General features: G+C 39.2%; 1 protein-coding gene across 8 annotated transcripts in view; it reads right to left on the bottom strand.

Annotated features, from left to right (window-relative positions):
• The window catches only part of SPIN1 (spindlin 1), a 109,643-nt gene that overhangs the window by 5,845 nt on the left and 77,993 nt on the right, over positions 1-25,805 (bottom strand). For all 8 annotated transcript variants that reach the window (XM_056804512.1, XM_007497818.3, XM_056804510.1 and 5 more), the window contains 3 exons: positions 21,244-21,292; positions 7,644-7,897; positions 7,082-7,315 (listed from right to left, as the gene is read on the bottom strand). In XM_056804512.1, the coding sequence (XP_056660490.1) occupies positions 7,082-7,315; positions 7,644-7,897; positions 21,244-21,292 (537 nt within the window). The remainder of the gene's footprint in view (positions 1-7,081; positions 7,316-7,643; positions 7,898-21,243; positions 21,293-25,805) is intronic.

Here is a 25,805-nt window from a genome sequence, read left to right as displayed (position 1 = left end):
CTATTTATTCTTTACATAATTTGTCTAATATTTGTTTGTTGTCTCCCCCACTAGACCGAGAGCTTCCTGGGGCAGGAATTATTTTTAGACACTATTCTCAGTGCTAAGTCCAGTGCCTGGCATATAGTAGGTATTTAATAAAAATTTATTTATTGACTGAAAGAAATTAGAGATTTGAGGCAGTAGAGCTAAGGAGGGAGTATATTCCAAGGATTGACAAGAAGAGTAAGAAGGTCAGTTTGGCTGGAAAACACAATGTATGAAGAAGAGTAATAAATAAATAAACAAACAAACAAATATATGCACACACACACACACACACACACACACACACACACACACACACACATGTTATGGGCTGGAAACAGGTTAGAGCCAGGTTTGAAGGGCTCTGTATCAGACAGTGAGAAGAGTTAATAGTAGATCCTAGAGGTAGTAAAGAACAAAGATAGTCCATTGAATAGGGTAATAACATAGTTACATAGTACAACAGAAAAATCAATTCAATTATAAGAAGAATGGATTTCTGCAGTGGAAAAGAGGCTTGAGGCAGACACCAAATATGATTAAAGCAGTTCTGATTGGATGTGATGAGTGTTAGACCTAAAGTGATGACAATGGAGGAGAAAATAGTAACAATGCAAGAGATGTTTCAATAAGATTTGCCATCTAATAGATATGTGGGATGTGGGAGAATAAAGAGCTAAGGATGACAGAGATTGTGAACCTGGTAAAAGAGACCATGACAGAAAAGGTAAACACAAAAGAGTAATCTGTTTTGGGGAAAAACAAAATTAGTTCTTTTAGACAGATTCAACATTGAAACTAACAGTGCAAAAGAATTAGACCACAGGAAAGAAACTAGCACTGTATACCTGGGTCTTGGGATATACCTAAGGCTAAGATTACGATAATGGTTGATGATCTGGCAAAGAAGACTGAGAAGGATTGGCCAGACAGGAAGAAAAAGGTAGAAAAATAAAGAGTAGTGTCTTTGAATCCAAAGGAGAAAAAGTATACAGAAGAAAATAAGATAACCAAATGATAAAGATGTATATTTTGAAAGCACCATCAGATTTGATCACTGGTAACTTTGAAGACAGAAGATTCAGTTGAGAGATGAGGTCCAAAGTCAAGAAAATGGAGGCAATAATTGTAGGCTTTTGTTTTCTATGATTTTTAGTAAAAAAGGGAATAAATATATGGAATAATCTTTTAAAAGGCAGGGTAGGGTCAAGTAGGAGTTTTTTGGGGGAATGTTCTGAGAATGGGAGAAACAGGGAGATCAAAGCTTTTGAAAAGCCTTTAAAAAAGAAAGGCAACAAACGAAGTTTCCCTGATGATTATGGAGACAGGGAAGAGAATGCTGTAAAAGACATGAAAAAAGAAAATCTGAAACAGCATCTTTAAGAAACACAAAAGTAAATTAATCAAGGAGGAGTCGAAGGAAGCAGTGGCCATGGTTTCATGATTCTCAACATTCAACAGCATCTAAGGACGGAGGATGCAGGTAATGAAAGCAATTCAGGGATTTGTCAGGGCATGATGAGGAAAAGTGGGGACAGGGGAGTGGATAATTTAATAAAGAATAGTGTAAAATTGTTCTAACAACTATAGGGTCAATACTGGAAAGAGGGGAAAAGCCAAATGAAGCCAGAACAAGGGTGGTGACAAGCATGAGGGCCTAGATGAATAATGAGGGGTGGGGGGCTAGAGCCACAGTGAGAACAAGGAATAAGTTTAGGAGGAATGGTGACTAGGAAAGAAATGGAATAAGTTATGTTCAGATAAAGGCATTTTAGAATTCTTCATCGCAGAAGTTTAACAACTGTGAATGCTCATGAAATTCAAGGGTATGACTGTCCCAGTTAGTTGAGGTGGAATAAAAGAACAAGTCAGAGGAGATTAAGGAGAAAGAATGAACTAATGGTTAACCTCGTGGCTAACTGCCACCAGAATCTGAATTGAGTCATATATCTTGAAAAGAGTGAGAAAAAAAAAAAGAGGAAAAAGCTGCTGAGAGGATTCAGAGAAGGATTGGAAAGTGTTACTGGGAAAAAATGAGAATACTAATTCCACTAATCCCCTTGAGAACTAGTATGTTTCTTGGAATATTGAAATTGTACTGGAAAGAATGGACACAGATAGGGATGGAGTTGTGAGGACTTGGGTTCAAATCTAAACCCAGGCACTTCCTAGCTGTATGACTCTGGGCAAGTCACTTAACTCCAATTGCTAACTGCCTAGTTCTTGCAAGCTCTTTTTAGAATTGATACTAAGAAGTTATGAATAATAAAAAAAAAAAGGACCTATATAGATACAGTTAGACAGAGTTTGATGCTTCAAAATATTTTTGGTGAATTGTCTGTTTCTGTTAAAATTTGTTATTTTAGGATACAACAGAAAGGAAGAGGTAGACAAGGAGAAGTAGCATTACAGATGGAAACGCACAACTAAAAAGTATAATATTGAGTGTAATAGGATGAATTCACACACAGTAAGAAAGTAGATAACAAAAAGGATCAAAAACCAAGATCCAACAATGTATTGTCTACAAGAAACATGATGAAAATAAAGAGGCAAAGAGTGAAGGTGAGGGGTTGGAACAGAATAATACTATTATGGAACAGAGGCGATATATTAGGCTTCAGCTAATCCAGAGGAGGCAGGGGGTAGTAGTTATATCTGACAGAATTGGCATGAAAATGGATATAATTGAAAGGGATGAACAAAGTTAACGCCATTATATGTTCATGTGGGGGAGGTTTCTGCAGATAACAAAGCATTATCAATACTGGATCTGTATGCAACAAATGTTATAACCCGGAGATTTTTAAAGGAAAAATGGAGGGAAATAGATAATAAAAGTGGCAGACTTTAATATTCCCCTCTCAGAATCAGATAAAGCGAACCAAAATAAATAAGAAGTTGAGGAGCTGAAGAGAACCTTCAATAAGTTAATAAGACAGGTATCTGGAGAGCCTTCACACTCCTATGAGGTCAGTAGCAAATCTAAGCCTGACTATACACATAATCCAAAGGTAGTTTCTGGTGGGACAACAGTGGCTTACTTAGAGAGTATAAATATTCTGTATAAGTCTTACCTTAACATTCCTCATACTAATGGAGGTAATCCTGGATCTCTAAGGGGTTGTGGTATTGGAACAAAAGTTCCACTGGATATGACCAATCCGGAAAGACTTGTTTTGGAAAGAGTCTGGTCTTGGCAATAAAGTGTACTGCTGCCTAAGGACCAATCTAGCAAAATAGGGTCCTGGTTATATATGTTAACTAATTACCAGATGCGTTAATGTGATCAAAAATTCAATGCTGATAGGAACATGGAGAAATAGGCCTAATATTACATTTCTAGAGCAGCTGTGAATTTTTTTTTAAAGAAAACAAGATGGAAATATACATCGAGTTGTTCATGCTCATTGCCCTAGAGATCTCATTATTTATTGAGAGGGCAAAAACTGTGTTTACATGAAAATATTCATGGAAGCTTTGCTATAACAAAATAAATGGAAATATCACAAATAAAATGAATAGAAGACATGGCTGAATAGATTGTAATAATTAAAAAATTTTAAATGGAGATATAAAGAAAATAATGAAAATACCCGGAGATGAAAGGATCTTACAATGATTACCATTTCTTAAAAAGCCACAAAATCCAGAGAAAAAAGTATTCAAGTAAAACAAATTCAAAGGGAACTCAACAGCAGATGCTTATATTAGCATACCCATATAATTTATATTATTGGAAACTAGGTCACTCCTGAATCTAATCATAAGTTCAGTCAGTTCCATTTCATCCTCAAAGTTCATAAATGATTTAACTTTTTCTTCTTTCCTTCCTTTAAAACAAAAAAAAACAAACCAAAAAACTCATGCCTTCTGCCATAATATCAATTCTAAGAGATGAGTGGCAAGACCTAGGCAACTGAGGTTAAGTGACTTGCCCAGGGTCACAGAGCTAGGAATGATTTAATTTTTCAAAATGTAATCACTGTAACACCTAACTCTTAAAGAGACTCAAAACTTTAGAAATTACTATGATAGGATCAAAAGATTTAGAGTTCAGAAGTACCTTAGACATCATCTAGTCAAAAGGTAATATGCTTATGCTCATATAGTGGGGTATTGGGGGGAAAAAAAATCTTAGGATTTAAATTCAGATGCCATGACTTCAAATCAAGGAATGTTTTTATATAGATGTCATATATCCTCCAATGTTATAAAATTCCTATGAAGTTCATTTTTCTGCCTTTCTATTTTTTAGAAACAAGTTTTGAATTACTTAAGGGAATGATTACTTAAATTAGCATGATTTCCCATAGATAGATATGACATACAAATATAGCTGTACTTCTAATAGTCCACACCTTTTTAAAAAAGGAAAAGTTCTCTACAATTAAGAAATGATAAAAGGATACAAAAAAAGCCATTCAAATGAAAGTTTACAGATATTAAAATACTCCAAATCACTAATAATTAGAGAAATGCAAATTAAAAGAACTCTAAAGCCTTTTTTCCCCCATATCTATCAAATTGGAAAATATGACAAAAAAGGAAAAAGACAAATGTTGGAGGGACTTTGAGAAAAACTGGCATATTGAAACTCTGCTGGCAGAGATGCAAACTGGGCCAGTCATTCTGGAAAAGCAATTTGGAACAAAGTTCAAGAAGATACTAAACTGTGTGTAAAATTAATGCATAGTTATCACTATGCTTCAAAGAGATAAAGAAGAAAACAGTTCTGTATGGACAAAAATAGTTATAATGGCTTTCTGTTCTACCAAGGAGCTGGAAACTAAAGTGATATCCATCAATGGGGATATAGTTACAAAAATTATGATTTATAAGATAAAATAAAATAATTTTTATTTAAAAAATAATAAAATGCAAATATTAAGAAATGAAGACATCATTGAAGAGAAAACTGGGAAGAATATGAACTGATATTATAATGTCACCATTGTAAAAATGAACAATTTTCCAAGACTTAAAAATGCTGTTCAGTGTAATGATCAATTATGATTTCAGAGAAGCAATATTAAAGAATGATACCTACCTACAGACAGAGTGGTAATGGAAAACATTTGGACGAGGAAAATGTAGGAATGTTTTAGGACTAAGTTAATTTTTAACCAGGATTTTTTCTTCTTTTTTTTCCCCCTAAACCAGTGAGGAAAGCGGGAGGTAGGTGGAAAAAATTAAATTTTTAAAAAGAGGGGAAAAAATTCTTAAATTACAGAGAACTGGGAAATAAGAGGCAGAACGCTGTAGTATGTCTCACTGAATACTGACTTTTGCTGTCAAACTGATAATGAAAATAATTAAACAATTCTGGAATTATGGTTTTGTTGTTATTTTTTCCAAAAGAGCTTGACTCCCAGAGGGCATCTAGTCCAACCCTTTCTCCAGAAATGAGGGAAATCAATGACTTGCTTAGGGTCACATAGATATTAAAATGAAAGAAGCAGTATATATAACAAAAATTGAGAGATTTTTCTCTGAGTATTTTCTAGGGAAGAATATATAAATAAAAAAGAAAATTCATATTAAAAAGATGCCAACAGGAGGATTTAACCCCCAAAGTTTAAATGTTACTTTAAAACATTAGTTCCTTAGAATACTGGTAAACGTCTAAATACAGAATTCTATTTCTTTTCTGGTGGCCGTGCCATGGTTTGTTTGGCCAAAGGCTGGTCATTTATCATTACCTGTGTTGTTAGGGATGAATTTTATTTGATCGATACATTGTTAGCCAGTGCCGTCTATGCTCTACTGTTGGCTCTGAAGGCTTAAAAAGAAAACAATCCTTAGCCTCTTTCCCGACAAAGCTGGGGGACCCACTCCTTGAGTGAGATTCTGATATTCTAAACAGGAGAAAAGGAAAAGTTGCTGTTCAGAAAAGCTGACTGAGAATGAAATCACGTAACATATTCTTCCCGGCTCAAGGGTCAAAGGACGAGGGCTAATTTGAAGGGTTCTTTGAGTAGGGAGGTGGCAGTTTCCTACACTAACTAACCCTGTGCTGGCTTTAACATGCACATGAAATGCAGATGTCTGCGAGGTCACCAAGCAGATAGATCTAAAAGCCCTGGATGTCAGAGCATGCATTACTGCTAGGAGAACTGCCTGCCAAGGACATCAAGATCAGGACATGTAGGGCTGCTTGATCACATGGATCGATGGGGACTCTAAATGATCCCTCTATTGCAAAGGCTAATAATATGGAAATAGATCTTGATCAATAGATCAGAGGAATTGTGTATGTGCGACAGGAAGGAGTTGGGGGGAGGAGAAGGAAACATCATTCTTGTAACCAAGGAAAAATATTCTAAATTGACTAATTAAATAAGAAGTTAAAAAAATAAAGTTATTTGGAATTATGCACATTCCTTTTAAAAAAGGCTCGTTACTGGGTTTCTTATATCCTGAAGGAAGTTTTTGATAAAAAATAAAGTCTGTATTCACACACAACACACAAAATTAGAAAATGTGTCTGCTAAATCCATATAAAAATCAAATCTCAAAGTTTTTAAGCTGTCCAAAACAATTCAGAGATCCCATCATCCCCGAAGGACAAAAGTAACAACAACTCAAACAGAAGTATTCATGGAAGCGTTATTTGTGATAACGAAGTATGTTTCTGACAAATGGAAAATGGCTGAACCAACTAGTACAGAAATGTAATAGGTTTTGAAGTAAAGCCAAAAGGAAATGCGCATTGAGAATAGCTTAAAAAAAGACAACATTCAAAAGCATGAAAACTCAAGTTAAATGCAGAAGACAATGTTGGTATCGTATCATCAAAGTTCAAGCATAACCCTTTTAGCTGATAACTGGTATATTACAAAAACTGAAAGTGACACGCGTAATCAACAACGACCACACTGCATTTCGATAATGGTTTTGAAGGATGCTCTTAGTTTTTCATGCAGGAAGGTGTGGGAAGTCTTTAAAGCTTTCAAAGCCTATCCAACACTCAAATCGATGATTTTGTTTTCACCGTTTCTTACTCTTTTTCTTTCACCTCCATCAAGAAAACCAAGGCCCCCCCCATACTTACTAGAATCTGGCATGATACGGAGGTCCCCTTCTTTATAGTCGTCTAAAAGCTGGTACATGTACAAGACGGGGTCTTTCTCGTAGGTAATATAAAACCACGTGTTCATTATTGGAGCTCTAGCTAAAACCATTCCCCTCCACTCGTCCTTTGAGCCGTCCTCGGTCTCAAACATATGTTCCACCGCTTTTCCGATCATCGTATCTGCCAAATGGGCATCACTGATTCGAGATGATGCTGAAAAACAGTGATATTTCGTAAGGCACGTTACTGAAAGTTACTGGAGTCTACTTATTGAGAGGCTGAAAAGGCAATGTTTCTTTGGTTCAATTTTAAACATTCGACCACAAATCTGAATGCTGTTAAGCCCCAAGTATAAAAGAGTACTTCAAATAATTCTAACTAAGGGAAAAGGGCAGCAGCTGGGTAGCTCAGTGGATGGAGAGCCAGGCCTTGAGGCGCTGGTGAAGGGGGCTCAGTTCCCTGAGGAGATGCGGGCAGGGGGCTCGGGCTAGGCCCGCGGGGGGCTCACACAACAGAGGCCCGCAGCCCCCCCCAGACTTACCGACTCTGTCGGGAAGGACTTCCAGGGCGGAGACGCGCTCGTCTTTGTGCAGCTCCAGCCCGTAGACGCAGTCGAAGCCGTCGTACTTGATCAGGTAGAGGGACGGGTTGACAGGCACCTGGTCCAGGACGGTCCCTTTCCACTGCGTCACAGGCCCGCCGCCTTCCTTCCAGCCGTGCTGGATCCGGCATCCCACGATGTTCCTGCGGGGCTGCGAGATGGGCTTGCTGGGCCCCACGTTGCTCCGGTGTTTTCTGCACACACACACACACACACACACAGAATGTAGCGCTTCAGGAGTGTCCATTTGTACCCAACGCGCCCCCCCCCAGTGACGGACCGCCAGGCACGCCCCGTGTTTGCGCCGCCGGAGAGCGGCCGGCTCCGTGCTTAGTCGCCAGCCCGGGTTCCCCGACAGGACGCGATTCAGGGTTTGCCCCATCGTTTAAGCCCTGCCCAACGGTGAAGTTCCCCCCTTGGGGTTCGCTTTCCTTTTAGCCTGCCCTTCCGTCTTAGAGCCAACACGGTGCCCTGGCTCCGGTGGCCGGGCCAGGCCGTGGGGGTCTGGGGCCTCCCGCCTCTGGGCCTGGCTCTCGGGCCCCCGAGCCGCCCGGCTGCCCCCCGGGGTGCTTTCCTGACAAGGACAACGGACTAGGCGGCCATTTCCTTGGGACTCATGTGATGTGAGGGGAAAGGGAGGCCGACAGAACGCGGCTCCGGGCCCGCGCCGCGCCGCAGCACCGTGAAAGGAGCCCGAGCGCCCACGTCTGCTCCGCCCAGCCCGGGGCCCGCCCCCGCCGCCAGCCGAGCCCAAGAAGGGAGATGGGAAGAACGAGGGGGGTCTGTGTCGGGGGTGACCCGGGAGTTCTGGCAGTCAGGCTTTGGCTCGGACGAAGCAGGAGCTCTTCCCCCCCTGCGCTCCCCTGGCCGAGGCGCACAGCGGGTGGCCGGCACGAAAACGTGCTGGTGGGCCCTGATCCTGCACGCGCTGCTTTCCTGTGTGAGACGGCGCGGCGAGACCCAGAGAGCCCGGGGAAAGCAGCGCCTCCTCCACGAGCCCGACGAAGCAGAGCCGGGGGGGGCGTCATGGAGACGGCTCAGTGAGGAGGGGCCGACGGCGCCCCGTCAGAGAAGGAGCCGAGCCCCGGGACGCGGCGAGGCGGCTCCAGCCCCGAGGTGGCGGCCGGTGTTCGGTCCAGGCCCCTCGGCCAGGCAGCTGGCGGCTCTGGAGCACCCCGAGGCGCTCGCAGCGCTGGGGAACGTCCTGACGGACAGAAGCTCTGCGCCGTCCTCAGGCACTCTACTCCAGAAGTTCGGCCTCTTGGCCAAAGTCGGGGTTCAGTTGGACCCCCAAAGGCCAGGGCGGAGGGGGGGCTTCTGCTCCGGGGGACAAGCAAGCCGGTCACGGCCCAGCGCCGCTCGGCGAGGCGGAGTCCTCCTGGGCAGCTTCTTTGGGGGTTCACAAGCGAGCCTGAGAAACCGCAGAGCCCACACTTCAGACATCCAGACCGAGGTGGGAAAGTGCAGGTGCCGCGCCTGCGAGGGCCGGAATCTCTCTCCTCGCGCAGCCCCCGACCGCTCAGAAGGGCCGCTTCTCACAGCCGCCCGACCCAGGTTTCCTTAAGTCTAAGACGCGCCTCGAGCCGCCCAGCGCGCAGCATCCAATAGCCCCGTTCTTATCAGGAGGAAGACGGCGGCCACAGCGATTCCTCGCCCACCCGGGAGGAATGGAAGTGCACAGACCGAGATGTCTGGCCGAGTCACTGAGTTCTTCTCAAGACGTTGCGGGCAGCTTTCGGATCTGTCTTTACCCCCAGACCCGCCCGCCCCCCCCCCAGCAGAGGCACTCCTTAGGACACGCCCCCCAATACACCCACGGGGAACAGCAAGAGCTTCCCAAGTTCGGCAAAGGGAAAAGCAACCTTTTTCCCATTTCTTCTCTAAGACAAATGCCGGTCAAGGTTACCACAGACCGTGATGTCTGTACAGCAAGCCAGCGCCGAGTTTTATTTTTGTGTGGTGTTTTCATTCCTTTTGATGTTGCTGGGTAGGCTATTTGCTTGGTTTTGCTTGTTTCACAATGAACTACATTCACAGGAAAAAAGGCTGTGGTTCTAGAGTCCGAGGATCTGGGTTCAAATCTCACCTCTTCGGTATCCTGCCTATATAACTGAGCAAATCACTTGACCTTCCTGGGCTCAGTTTCAACATCTGTATATAAAGCAGAGGATAGAGTGGATGGCTCTTCTAATCCTACAGACCTATCATAAAATGTCTTTGCACGTATTGTTAAACTCCTCACAGCAACCATTTCTCATGAGGTGGCGATAGTCCATTACGTGTTCCATCATGATCAAATGCTTCGTGATCCAATTGAGTTTTCCTGGCAAAGAGACTAGACTCTCCCAATTCAATGACATTATCAAAGTGTACAGAACTGCCTCTTGTCTCCTGAACGTGTACATCACATACTTCCCTGCTTTCTCAGTGTATTGGAATTAATCGAACAATTCCTTGACAGTCTTGGGTGGCTGTTTAGTAGCAGCAACTTGAAATCTAAAAATGATGTTCACAGAACGGGGCATAAAAGTCTAAGTGACCATATCAACAACAAAACCACTTACCAATAGAAACCATGATTATCTCAACAGATGCAGAAAAAGCTTCTGACTATTCCTACCTACTAAAAACACTAGAGAACACTGAAATAAATGGAATTTTCCTTAATATGATAAATAGCAACTATCCAAAATTATCAGCAAGCATTATCTGTAATGGGGATGAGCGAGAAAAGCCTTGCCAATAAGACCAGGGGTAAAGCAAGGATGCCCCCTATCACCACTATTATTCAATAGTGTATCAGAAATACTAGCTATATAACAATAAGAGAAGAATGAAGGAATTAAAGCCAAATGAGAAAACAAAGCTATCACTGTGCCGAAGATAAATAATATTCTTAGAGAATTCTAGAGAATCAATAAAAAATAATCAAAACAATTAATAAGTTTAGCAAAGTTTCATGATTTAAAATAAACCCATATAAATCATCAGCATTTCTCTATTCTACCAACAAAGTCCAACAACAAGAGCCAGAAAAAGAAATCTCATTTAAAATAATGGTGGGCAATATAAAATACTTTAGAGGTCTATCTGCCAAGACATATCCAGGAACTATACAATTACAAAACACTTTTCACACAAATAAGATCAGATATAAACAAATGGAATGACATTCCATGGCTTATAGGTATACTGGATCAATATAATAAAAATGAAAATTCTATCTAAATTAAATTACTTTACCTGTTATATTCAAGGTTACGCCAATCAAACAAAAATTTCTTTTATCAAGCGGAGGGAAAAAAAACAAAATTCATCTGGAAGAGGTCAAGCATATCAAAGGAATTAATTAAAAAATATATAAAGGTAGGTGACCTAGCCATACCAGATCTCAAGCTGTAATCATCAGTTTAGTTTGGTACTGGCTTGGAAACATTGGATCAATGTGATTAGGCACTTTGCGTAATGTTTGATAAATACAAAAAGCCAAGATTTTGGTAGAAGAAGAATTCACTATCTGACAAAAACTGCAAAAAGAGTATGGCAGAAACTAGGCAATATCTTACACCATATACCCACATGCCAAAATAAAATAAAAAATGAATGCAGAATCTAGGAATAAAGAAGGGACACTAAGACAGTAGTTATAGGTTGTTTGGGGGATTTTTAAAGTGATAGGCAGAAGATGTTATTTAAATAAACTGAAATGTTAAAGTTCTCACCATATAATTTAATAATTTTTAAATATATATATATATATATTTTTTTTTTTTCTCTAAGTGATGATTGGCTCAATCCAATGAGATTTTTAATAAACCTTTCCTATGTGGATTGCAAGAACACTAGGCAGTATGCTATATATACTCACACAAAAATGTGTGCTTGTGTGACTTTTCAATCTTAGCTTTCTCAATAATTGAAAATAAACTTTTTGTTCTCATCCCTAAATGAAAAAAAATACTAAAAAAACCCATTGTAACAAGTACACAATTACAACAAATTCATACATTGCAATGCATGTTTCAAGTAAGCTTATTTACGAATCCTTTTGAATTTGGAAACTGGGCTAAGTATTTACTTCTTATGTCTTTTAAAACCGTTTATTCTTACAATTACTGTTACTGTGTGAATTGTCCTTGTTCTGCTTCATTCACCCTATTATCAGTCCATAAATACCTTCTCAAGTTTCTCTGAAAACATTTCCAGACCCAAAGTATTCTAGAACATTTATATTATAGCACAAGAGTACTCTACCACAATGATATACCATAATTTGCTCAACCATTCCCCAGGTGGTGGACCCCGTCTTAGTTTTCAGCACTTCACCTCCACAAAAAGAGCTGTTATATTTTTATCTATGGGCCCTTTTCCTTTTCCTCCTTAGGATGGTCAGGCAATACTGTAGTGGTCTGCTAGGGAAAACAGGTATCTTTGGACATCTTTATATTTATGATTAATGTTCTGTGTTTTTTAACAGTCCTCTTTAATGTGTATTAACTGGTAGACTCTTAAGTGTTTACTTTCTGTATTTAACTTTATCTTATTTTTCTTCTGGATTATTAGTAATATAAAAAATGCTGATGACTTAATCTGGGTGTTCAATATGGCCCACAACTTGCTGAAGTTACTGTTTCAGTAAATTTTCAGCTGACTGGGCAGCTAGTAAACTAAAATTTGAGAGCTAGGCCAAGGGTCAGACACCTTCTAATTGTGTGACCCTCACTGCACAGCCCCTACTGCTCTTCTGCCTTGGAACCAATATAGACTACTGTTTCTAAGGCAGAAGGCAAGGGGTTAAAGACTATGAAATTCAGTAGTGATGCGAAGAGGACCTTCCCCTTAAATATAACCTATTAATTACAGACTAAAAACATCAATCTGGAGGTAACTGGTAGCTAACACTGAAGTGGATGACTGCCCCTATAGTTTGTTTTTTTAGATGACTGTCATGACAAAAACATTCAAGAATCAGGAATAAGAGAAATGGAAGCTTCCATCCTCTGAGATGGTTGCCAATCAGTGGGCCCTGAGAAACTTCCTGGCACGTTTAGAAATTCTTGCAAGGAGTCTATGTGCACACTAACCATTTGTATTTTTATATTTAGCAAATAAAATGCACAACGTGACTCAATAAAAATAACCATACTTCCCATATACTGAATGTCTCACATATGTGTATGGTATTACTGTTTTTGAAATGTTTTAAAATACAAATACAAATTCATTGTATTTACATCAGAAGAACATTTTCTAAAATAGATGTAGTAATGATATATATTTTTTAAACTGCCTTAAATTCATATCTATAAACCGTGATTATACATATGTTTTCTACTAGTAAAAATTTAGCAAAATGTAGTTCAGCTTTTAGGACAGAAATAGTAAAAAATGGCACCAGGGAAATAATGAATAATTCTTAGAAAATGCATTATATCTAGCACATAAGTACTTACTATATGTATATACAGGTTTTATCTCACCCCAGTAGATTCCAATTGCTTAAGGATGAGAACTATTTTTTGTTCTCCTTAAATCCTTTATTCTCCTAGCACAATATGTGGTACACCACTCGATTTTACACATACATGAACAGGGCTTTCCTGGGATTAAAGTTAAGTGCTTTTAATAAATGCTTATTTGTTAAGTGATAGGAAAACCTCTATGTTAAAAGAAAACAGAACAACTTACAGATCTCTATGATGCATCGATTCATTTCCACACTTCAGAGTCTCTCAAGCCCCTCACTGTGACCCTTCTCCTTGGTACTTAGCCTCTTCCTAATTTAATAGAGGGTGTCCCTTCTTCATTTTCACTACTTTATTAGCCATAAATGTCTTGAGGTTGCTCAGTTTTCATCTTTGTATTTCCAGTAGCTGGCATTCTGTCTCAGGCAGAGTAGGAACTTACCCAATATTAATTGAACACACAGTACAAAACGCTTAAAACTGAGGGACTTTTTATCATTCAAATACAAAGAACCCTTTTGAGGTCAGCGGAGAAAGGTTCACTTGTAGTGCTACAGAATCACCAGAAAGGGCTCACAGTCTTTGTACGGTTCTCTCAATCCTAAGCCTAACTTCAGCTCTGAAATCGTTCCTTTTTCATCTGTTAACAAGTTCCTACTAACAGACACCAGAGCTACGAGGGGGGCAAAGGCAACATGGTGTGGAGATGTCAGGATGACATATTCATAGATTTTGTTTCAGTGCTGTAAGAGATTTGCTCCATCAGGAAGCCCAAGTGCTCACTTGTACAGATGAGAAAAGGAAAGCTCAGCAGTTAGATAACTTGCCCAAGGTCATACAGAGACTAAGAATTAGAACCTGTATGTGAAGCCAGAGCTCTCTCTGTTTATATATGTCCAGGAATGACCAAGGAGAGAGCCAATACCTGTAAGCAGAAGGAGAACCAGGTCCTCAGTGGAAAGGGGAGCAAGCCATTGATAGGAAAAAATATAATTGACCTCACTATTGTTTTTTGCTTACCATGTGTAGATTGACTGAAAATGACAGAAAGAAAATAATGGAAATCTCCCTGGAAGCTCTTATAAAACAGAGGCCTATTTTTCTCTACATCAACTTTATTTGCACCTCCAAGTCTTACTCTGTATGTGACCTTGTTTCCATTTATTATCAGTAATATGATAAATTAGATGGCATTCTCTAAGGTCTCTTACAGCTCTAAAGCAATGATGCTAAAGTATATCTGGAAATTAATAACTAAAATGAGACATTTTGCCTTCATAATGGATTTGAAATCTTTATACCAAAACAAAAATGTTATTTTCCCCATATGACTGTAATAACCTCAAAGATCATCTACAATGGTTTGAGAATATGTAGAGCAGCACACACACGAAAAGATTATGGTTAGGCTTGCTGAACTGCTTTTTTCTCCTCTTTTTGAATTCACCATAGGGCTGCACAGGTAGAGGAAAACCAGAGTTGTTAAAAAAAAAAAGCATGAAACATTTAAAATACATAGTGTAGGGATTAAAACTTGGAGCTTGACAAAGATAGGAGAGCAACTTAACAAATTTTTGTTTTAATTGAGAAAAAATAGTAAAAATGGAAAGACAAGAGAGAGATTTAACTATCTACCCTAGTACTACCTAAAAACTATTATTTTAGAGAGTCTCACTAATAACTCTTCAGCCTAGCTAACCTGGCTGAACCTACACTATTTTTATAACTCACTCACTAAAAAATGGACAGCTACCAACCCATACACTCTCCTTCAATCAGATTTTATAGCAGCCAACTGTCACCAGCACCCTGCCTTCAGGAAATCTTACAACAAAGGGCCCCTTTCTCATACTTCATACTTCCCTTTATCTCTCATTCTCCAACTGTCATTCTTATAGCACTTCCTCTCTAAGAGTAGTTTATATTTCCTTTAACTTTGGGCTGGTCTCCATGGTAACAGAATTTATCTTTGGGCTTGGCCCTTTATCCACTGAGCCAGCCAGTTCTTTCCACAGTTAATTTGGAACAAGGGATTAAAAATTCCTTTTTACATCACCCCCCCATGATCCTTTGGGAGAAGCTAGTCTCCCAGTATTTTATGCAAACACATATCTTATACTTATACTTATATCCTCTATTCAAAGATGCCTACAATATTATCCTTGCTAATAGAAAACTATTATAATATGACAGAGAGAAATAAGAGAAGAAAGCAAAACCTATCTTGGATTTAAAAATTACAAACAACACAATCCCAACTATACTCCACAGAAATAAGAACCTGAACATATCAATCCAATCCAACAAATACCACATAAAACATTTACAAGTATTATAAAATATAGAGACTACTACTATCACTATACCATCACTACTATGTATAAAAAACATACAATCCCCCCCTGAGGCGGGTGTTGACCAACTGATAACACTTTGTAACACTTATCATTTAGTTATCATTTAAACTTTTTTCTCTAGTCCAATGAAAGTATAATAAAAATAACCATTTCTAAACAGAATACATTCTAGTACACAACATACAAATTCTATAATATAAACTATACACGTAACCACTAGCTATTACTCATTCTATTTCAAAATCAAAACAATTATTGATACTGGTATCAGGTGCTTCAATTACAATAAAATCAAACATATCCTATTGAAAAATATAAATCCAGGAGTTCAATGTCAGTGAAAATAATGTCCAGTTGCCTCTGTAGTTTTATTTTCAATGCGTGTGACAGGATAATCAATCAGTTTCAATGGAAGGCACTCGTTTCACAAAGTCTCCAAAAGGTCTTTTCTCCACTTTTTAATAACCGTTGGGGTGATGAACAGTACTTGAAATGGGTCTTCCCAGGCCGGCTGAGTTGCTCCAATGTGCTGGAAATTCTTTATATATATTTGTCTCCTGGGTTTAGATCATGAAGGGAAAAGTCCTGCTTGTACAACAGCTCCAGATTCCTTAAGTTCTTGTATTTTTATTTGCAAATCTCATATATAGTAGGCAATAGAAGTACCCCCCCCCTTCTCCCCCAGCAATGATGTTTGCAGGGGGAAAAGGTTTAGCCTTCATAGGCAGATGACTAAAAAGCATCTCAAATGATGAGATGTATAGATCTCCCCTGGGCTTGATTCAAAGGAAAAATAGAGCTAGAGGGAGAGCCTCAGGCCATTTTAAATCCGTCTCAGTGCACAGTTTTCCTATCATGGTCTTAAGTTCCCTGTTCATTCTTTCAACTTGGCCTGGGCTCTGAGAATAATATGGTACATGTAATTTTGTAATGATTCCTAAAATAAATCTGAAATAAAGCCGTATCAATAAAATGAGTTCCATTGTCTGAATCAATCTGTGCTGGCAAACCAAAACAAAGTATAATTACTTTTAAGAGGACCTTGGCAACAAAAGTCACTGTAGCTTGTATGGTAGGAAACACTTCTAGCCATTTGGTCAAATGGTCTACTTTGACTAAGCAAATATATAATGTCCAGACGTTGGCATTGTAATAAAATCGATTTGTAAATGTTCAAAAGGTAAGTAAGGCAGAGGATATCTACCAAAAACTTTTCCATGAAAAGCATGTTGGTTATATGCTTGACAGCATATATGGGGCAGACTGCACATACTTTAGAGGCAAATATATTGCTAGAATGTTCATGAATGGCTATTGAGAAAAATATGGAACACAAACCTACTACTGTAAAATACTTGGCAGTGCTAGGAATAGAGGAAATAATTGTGGATGGACTTGGAACCACAGGGTGTCTTCTGATGACATGATTATTTACAACCATTAGATCTTGTACAAATGGAGAGACAGGTGTTCCGTTTTCATCTAATTTTGGCCTTTTAACAGGCAAGTTGGTGTATTATATTTTGATTTGCATGGAATTATTATTTTCTGTTCAATTAAAGAATTTATCACTGGGGTAATTCCCTGGATTGCCTCTTTTGATAGGAGATACTAAAGAATGGAAGGAGGTGGGCTCCCTTTTGTCTTAATTTGAACAGAAATGACTGATTTAAGTAGATGTATGTTAGAAGATGTGACCCAGAGAGATTGAGGTATTATCAGTTGGTATTTCAAAGGTGGAAGATTTGTCCACCCCCTGACTATACAAAAGAAACATAGGGAGCAAATTTAAAGATCACTCAGGCAATTTTAGCATCATAGCTCCATCTTGAGAGCAGGTTGTTGTGACCCTCGGTTTACACAAAAGGTCTCTCCCTAACAAATTTATTGGGAGAGTTAGGCATTAGAAGGAAAGAATATTCCACTGAGAGGTCTCACAAAGACCATTCGGGGTAAAAGCTTTTGGACCTTCAGAAGTGATCTTAATACTCCTAGTACATTTATAGAACCAATGGAATCAGAATCAGGTGTACTCATTAACACTAATCTGGAGGTGCCAGTATCTAAGACAATTGTTGTAACTATTTCTGACTTGCAGTTACATGCAGTTCATTACTATTTGGAGGAAAATGGACTGCGATAACTGGTGTTAAAATATCAGTGTCTGTAAATCAAAGGTTTTATTCTGATTCCAGAGTCCTTTCTTCCCTCTCAGACCTTCATAAAGGTCTCTGGCTACTTCTCTAAGGTTCCTCTTGTTGAGGGGGATTTCCATCCTGAATGTTGTGTGAATGAACCCTATTTAGGATATATTGTTGTAACATTTCATTTTCCTCATTCAAATATTATTTCTAAATATGTTGCTACTTTTGTCATTATTTCTATAGTTATTACTAGAATAGTTGTTGTTGTTCCTAAAGTTTCCATTATTTCTGAATACCTGATTTGAGCTTCTACATTTTAACATTAAGTGACCCTTTTTACTGCATAAATAACACATTGGTATCCGATTTGTAGATTCTCGCAAAGAGGTCATGGTCATCCCATAATTTGCATTTCCTTTTTCAATGTTTCCCCCCTAAATATTGTTATTTCTTTCCTTAATGCCTCCACCAAGTCATTGTCATCTTCAACTCCCTTTTCATAGCCATTTTAATATATACATACATACACACACACACACACACACACACACACACACACACACACACACACACACACACACTGCCACGTTCCTTAATTCCTCAAGGTCCACACTAGTCCAGTTCAGACAGCTGGTTTTAAAATAGTCCTTGACCACCCTGCAACAGTTTTTCACAAATTGCTTTATCAGTCTGACATCCCTTTCTATGGTGAGATCAATAAGTCTGTCCATGAACTGGGAAGGATTTTCACTGATCTTTTGTCTTAGATCTTCAATTTTTGTCCAGGAACTAGATCTGCCAGAACATGCTCTCATGACTCTTAGTAATGCCTTCCTAGCCCAACAGTCTCGTAATTATTTTCATTATTCTCATTCCATCGTGGGGCTTGCCAGGGCCAATAAACTGCTACACCTCCTTCCCTGAGTCTGACTGGCAAGAGAGATGATCTCATTTTTCTCCCTTTCTATTAAAAATGCCTGTAACAAAATTTCAAACTCCATCCAGGTGTAGTCATATGTTTGACAAATATTCTCTAGCTTTCTGATACCACTATAGGCTGATCCTCAAAAGAAGGGGTATGCTGCTTAAATTTCTCAATATCTTGAGGGGTGAATGGCATGTGATGTCTTAAAGAAACTAACTTCTTTATGATTAAAGGTAGGTACTTATCTTAAGGGAAATAGGCCAGGGGCTAGATTATTTCTTGTTTTTACCTCTTGGTTTCCTGCTTGAGTTGCCATGGAGTAAGTAAAAGGTGAAGAAAGAGGAACAGAAAGAGAGATGGGTTGGGTAGAGTGAGAGGTAGTTTCAGTAATTTGATAAATAATTTGGGCTAGTTGAGAGATGTAATTTTCAAAGTATTTTATTCAAGCCTCCGCACTCTCTTTCCATTGTTTTTTCATGTTGGAGAGAAATAGGTAAACTATTTGGTAAATCTGATGAATTTGTAAGGAATTGATCAGAACAAATAATCCCAGAAACAGTAATAACTGGAAACCATCTAAAATTGCGAGCTGTGCCAGCTCAGTAAAGCTCTTCAAAGAGTGGGAGTTGTTTGAGATAGGCCAGAAACTGCTCCGTTACATGTGCCATGATCTCCAGCGCCATACTGATTTGCCTATATATTCTTAAAAATTCCACTTAACTAACTCTAGTAGGGATAGTTAAATAACAAGTGAGGAAAATCATCCTAACAGAAGATTAAAAGATGAATCAAACTCCGAGCTGGCTTACCAAATGTAGGGGTTAAAATTAGGAGCCTGACACAGATTGGAGAGCAGTTTAACAAATTTTTGTTTTAATTGAGAAAAAATAGTAAAAATGGAAAGAGAGAGATTTAACTATCTTCCCTAGTACTACCTAAAAACTATTGTTTCAGAGTCTCACTAATAACTCTTTAGTCTAGCTAATCTGGCTGAACCTACACTATTTTTATATAGTCTGAACTCACTAAACAATGGAAAGCTACCAACCCACACACTCTCTTTCAATCAGATTTTATAGCAGCCAACTGTCATCAGCAACTGCCAGCAGCACCCTGCCCTCAGGAAACTTTAGAGCAAAGGGCCCTTACTCAACACTTCATACTTCCCTTTATCTCTCACACTCCAACTGTCATTCTTACATCACTTCCTCTCTGAGAGCAGTTTCTATTTCCTTTAACTGTGGGCTGGTCTCCATTGTAGCAGAATCTCTTTTCTCTGGGCTCGGCCCTCTATTTACCGAGCCAGCCAGCTCTTTCCCCAGTTAAGTTAGAGCAAGTAATTAAAAATTCCCTTTTACAATAGGAAAGAACAAAAGGAATAGCAGACAAGCAGGATAGCATTGAAAGGAACATAATGAACTGATTATATACTTTAAAAGAAGCCTTCTCTGTTCTACCATGTACGCAGAATTATTTACTGTAACTAATGTTCATTAAGATAAAAATAAAAAACAAAGTTTAATAAAAGGTTAAATGGTATTAAACCGGAAGTAATTTAAACCAAATTTAAATTTAAACCAAAAATATCAAATGGACAAGAAAAAACATAAAATATAAGAAAATAACTTAGAGGGAAATATAAATGGAAAAGTACTATATAATTAAGAAATTCTATTGAATATGCATATTCTGATTCTTATGTTTTCTAGATATAGCACATAAGATAAGCCTGAAGAACCAGAAAAGAATATAATAGGATTAGAATCTTTATGGACAAAAATATTAAGGCATAAATGCTGATGATTTTCAATTCTCTAACAGATAAAATAAAAATGAGCCTCAAACTTTATGTAAAGAATATTTTTTCATTGCAATAAGTGAAGTTAAACTTTATCTCACCTATGAAAAAGATTAGTAATATATAACACATTCAGTGTAACAGTGTCTTATTATAGTCATCCGAGTATCTATGAGACTGCCACCTAACAAGGTACTTAAGGACCTTTAAAACACTAAATCCCTAGGGGGCAGCTAGGTGGCTCAGTGAATTGAGAGCCAAGGCCTAGGGATGGAGGTATAAATCTGAGCTCAGACACCTCCTAGTTGTGTGACCCAGGGCAAGTCACTTAACCTCCACTGTTTTAGCCTCTACCAATCTTCCACCTTGGATCCAATACACATTACTGATTCTAAAGTGCAAGCGATGGGTTTAACAAAAACAAAAAACTAAAGCTCCTATATGAAATTTAGCTTCATAGATGAAATTCCAATAATTTAACATCAATATAACACAATCTTAATAATCTAAAAATAATTCTAGTAAAGTTAGCATTTATAAGCAGATTAATTACCTGGTTAATCTGCAACATCCCTGTGGAACAGGAAGCAGATAACACTAAAAGAAAAAGGGCAGTAACTTGCCCAAGGTCATTAAGAAAATCAAGAGGTAATATCTGAAAGTTAATTCTGCTATTATGTTCTATGTTCAACACTACATGTAACATTCTTGTAAAAGTGAATAGATATTTGAGTGACCCTGAACAAGATGGAATGGAAACATATGCCAGCAACACCTAAATAAGTAAATACCTAAGTAGGATACTTGGGATATAATACAAAAAAGAAAATCAAATTTTATAAAATGCTTACTTGTGGGAAGTCCTTTTCTTCATCATGCTGGCAGATACACCTGCATGTCCTATAAAAGACACATGTAAAGAAAATGAGAAATTAATAACCCGAGTAGCTAAAACTAATTTATAAGTTAAATTACAATAAAAGCACATTTAATTATCCAAACGTTGATAACAAATATAATGTATTAGACTAAACTTTAACAGCTAAATAAAATATGAAATGTATTTACTTGTTCATCCAAATTAATACTGATACCTGTAAATTATTTTGTATCTTTAACTATAACCATCTCTATCTGCACTAAAGGTAAGTTTCTTTTTCCAGAAAAAGAGAAATGTTGAGTGAGAAAGAAAAGCAACCACTAGTAAAATGGTCCTTAAAAGCTATATTAATCTTAACTTTGGGAAGGAACTTCAGATATCTTCAAATATCTGAAAAATGAAGCTCTGTAGGCAAAAAAAAAGTATGTGTAAGTAGCGGAGTTATAGGGAGATAGTGAAAAAAATAAAACATCTGAAAAACTGTTATACGGAATCAAATATGGATTACAACAGTTACTGAAGAAATGAAAGCAAATGACTCAAAAAGATGAGAGAGGTGGTCAATGTGTGAAGGCAACACCATGACACTCTGAAGGAGCTGGTCACATGGCAAGGGCAGGGCACGACAGCTGGACTTTTCAGTAGTGCCCTCCAAATGCTAGGAAACATGGGGAGGGGGAAGGAAAGGAGACATGTTTCTATAGAGCCTACTCTGCGTCAGGCATCGGGCTAAGATTTTTACATAGAGCTCACTCGATTCTCATCATCACCTATGAGATAGGTGCTCGTTTCCCCATTTTACAGTAGAGGCATCCGAGGTGTTAGGACAGAGATCCTACGTGATTTATCCAGGGTCATTTAGCCGAGGCCAAATTAGAACTCGGGTCTTCCAAACTACAGTCCCAGTGCGCTCTCTATCCACCAAATCACCAACTACCAAGAATGGTTTCCAGTAAACTAAATGAACTCCTTATAGAGAGGCTTCATGGGAAGACATGGACACTGACAACAGCAGCACAGAATGGACAGACATCGATGGCCTAAGATCTACTTCACTGGAGTGAATAAGCTCCCAGATCCACCTAAGTATTGGGTCTGAAAACAACATTTTAAAAATCATATTCTGGGGGAAACTAGGTGGTTCAGTGGAAAAAGAGCCAGGTCTGGAGACAGGAGGTCCTGGGTTCAAATCTGACCTTAGGTATGTCCTCGCTGTGTGATCCCGTGTAAGTCACTCAACACCAACTGCCTAGGCCTTACTTGTTCTTCGGTCTTGAAACTGACCCTTAGTCCTGATTCTGAGGTAGAAGGCGAGGGCTCTTGAAAAGTCACATTCTACATCATGGACTTTGACGAGACCCCGACAATCTTTACAAAACATTCTCCCCAATTACATAGAGAAGCAAATTTGGACAATTGTTTTCTGGCCTTTTGAAGTCAGATTCTCACCCTCCCTCTCTGCCTTTCATTCATTCTCCCAGGGGGATAAATGGGTCTGAGACAGGTTTTGTCAATGCTTTCATGTACTATCTATTTCCACAGTGCCCATGTCAGGGTGAAAATAGGGGTCCTGACAAAGTAACAGAGCAGCTTCTGTAAAGTTTGAATGAGAATAAAGTAGAGTTGCAAATTAGTGCTATCCCTTCTAGCAGTTTAACAATTCACAATGTAATTGCCCCCGTGCCTAAAATGCCTACATCACCACCGATAACTGCCGCTAATAAGGACCATGAGAGGCAGTCCAGCGGATAAGCCTTCAGCTGAGCTCCCAAGGCAGAGTCCATCTCCCTCTCGCATCTCCCAGCCACCAACCCACATCACCAGCAACCAACCCTCAACCACCAACTCACACCCAGCAGCCAACTTCCTGCAACTGCCAGTCCTAACCGTCACCAACTGTCAGCCCTAACCGTCAGCAACTAACAGCCCCCACCAACTGACACCGGCCCAGAAGGGGGCTCGCCGGTTCCGACTTCCTGTCACTATGGGCTTGTTAATCCCTACATCTCTCTCTATGGTCCCTCGTGAAATTAGAGCAAAGGAATAAAGAACTCCTTTTGACACCCGTGCCAATTAAACTTTAAAAAGAAGAGTTACAACCCTCAAAGAGCTTTTAACAGTGATGAGAGGATATTCTTGTTTTTGCTTTAAAAAAGAGAGAGAGGAAACATTCTTCTAAGGGCACACTATTTAGGTTATCAAAAGCAAAATAAGAATAGGATTCTAATTTTTAATAGAATTGTAAAAGTTTATTTTATTATTTTAATAGAAACTTAAAATGATGACTATTTCAAAGTCAAGGAATGAAAAATAGGATTTACAGCAGCTAGTAATGCTATGTATCCCGGTCAATAAACAATCCAAGACAGAGGAACTACACAAAGGAAAAGTACTGCCAAATGTCAAAGGCAAAAGGCACGCTGTCAGTGCAGAAAATTGTGCTGAAACTGGTGTAGATATGCTAGTAACAAAAGAAACGTGACTTTCATTGCATCCAATAAAGATGAAAATGCATCTCTCATTTTTCTTGTCATGAAATAATACCGATGATAAAACTTCCCATTCCAATCATTTCCAACCAATGTATGCATCTTATTCTTGCACCGATTTCCTAAGCCAGTGCTACTCGTTTGTCAACATGGAAATGGTCATGCCAATTCCACATTACATTTACCAGTAAGATCATAACTTTTTTAAAGTTAGCCATAAGGCAACTGAATCAAGAGAAATTCTCAGACATGTTTTTAAGATGAAAAAGTAAATAGATCTTAAAGTCGATGTTATTTATGTTTCCCAAGACAGCAATAAGCTTTTGGATTCTATTTGAATTACACTTTGTTTCCAGTTCTTTGCTGCCCACAATCTGGCTTTCATCAGCACTACCCCACAGAAATCGCTGGCTCAATCACCAAGGACCTTTGAATAATAATGTGGCCATTTTTTAATAATGCATTTTACCTTACTGCGACCTTTGACACTGGCGACCTGCCTTTCTTTCCCCTTCTTAAAATTCTCCTCTCCTTTGGCTCTGTGACACTACAGAATCATGGTTCTCTTCTCCTCTCCCACCTCTGATCACTCCTTTGCTGGCTCTTCCTAATTCTAAGCACTTGTCTATACTAAAAATTCACTCCTTGGACGTTTTCCTCTTTATATAATAACGACTTCAGGGAAGTTTGGGAGAGTGTCAGGCCTAGAGTCCAGAAGACTCACCTTTGTGAGTTCAAATTTGACCCGAGACACTTACTCGCTGTAGGACCTTGGGCAAGTCACTTGATCCTGATTGCCTCAAATTGTAGAAGGAAATGACAAACCCCTCCCAGTATCTTTGCCGAGAAAACCCCAAAGGCAGTCAGGAGGAGCTGGACACAACTGAAAGGCCTGAACAATAACTACATTCCATGCAGGTCACACGATCAGTGCTTCAATGATCACTTCAATTTATATTATTTTCAAATTTCAATGAGTAGCCTAAGATCACAGCTACAAAGACAGGACCTTTTTACCGATGAGGAACTGATACCAAAGCAAGGAACATTCAGGAGCAGAGCCATTTGCACAATATTTCAGCTTATCTTCATTGTCTCCTGGCTGACCTCTTCCCCCTCAAACTGTAGCAAGCAACATGAGCTCCACTAAGAAAAATGAGAGTGCTGATCCTTCAGACCTCCTGTCTCAGCTCTGACATTCTAGGACATCTTTTATGGTTTCCCCAGTTTTCTGGGAAGTGACAAACTCCTCCGCCTCGGTTTCATGTGTAAACCAGGAGGGAGAGGCCAGGACAAACGTGTCACTTTCGTGTTCTTGGCCAGAAAACGGAGAGGTCTGCCGTCTAACTCTTACTTTCTTCAGTGAGGTGGGAACATCAGGTCCTTGCGGTCATCCCGGACTTTTCCCTCTCTTGTCCCAGATCCAGTAAGGCATGAAGCTGTTTGGTCTCTGTAGCCTCCCACCTGCTCCGAGGCAGGGTAGAGCAATCACTTCATCACTAAACATCTATTGAATTGCACGATCTGGAGGAAGGATGCTGGAGAGCGACCCACAGTCAACTGTGAAATGCGCCCTCTTAATGCTAGGATAAGAAATCACCTCCTTTGTCCTTCTCTCCTGCTCCGAGCCCCAGGGGCATGTAAAGTGCTTACTTCGGTTCCTTCCTGTGGCTATTCCTTGGCTTTTGGCTTTTCTCCCCTTCCACACTCAAATCTTCCAGGAAGTCATGCCAGTCACTCCTCTTTCTTCTGAATTTCTAGCCTGGATGGCGCTTCCAGGGTCATTTGACACTTTTCACACATAATGTTGGATGGGCCGATCGAGGCAAGTTTCTGAACGGTAACTTTGTAGGAGTCATTTATAAAAGACAAGGATGGCTTGATATTAGGAGCGAGCTAAATACCATTAAAGAGTGTTGATTCCATTGACAAGAAAATCTTGCTTACCTGAGAAACTGTCCATACTTGGAACATCAATTCTGCAAATAGTTGAATCGAAGCTTAAGTTACAACATGCTCTGATTATTACGAGCAAATATTTTTT

This window comes from Monodelphis domestica, chromosome 7 (assembly GCF_027887165.1).
Source record: "Monodelphis domestica isolate mMonDom1 chromosome 7, mMonDom1.pri, whole genome shotgun sequence".
Lineage (NCBI taxonomy): Eukaryota > Metazoa > Chordata > Mammalia > Didelphimorphia > Didelphidae > Monodelphis > Monodelphis domestica.
This window is presented reverse-complemented; position numbering and strand designations above follow the sequence as displayed.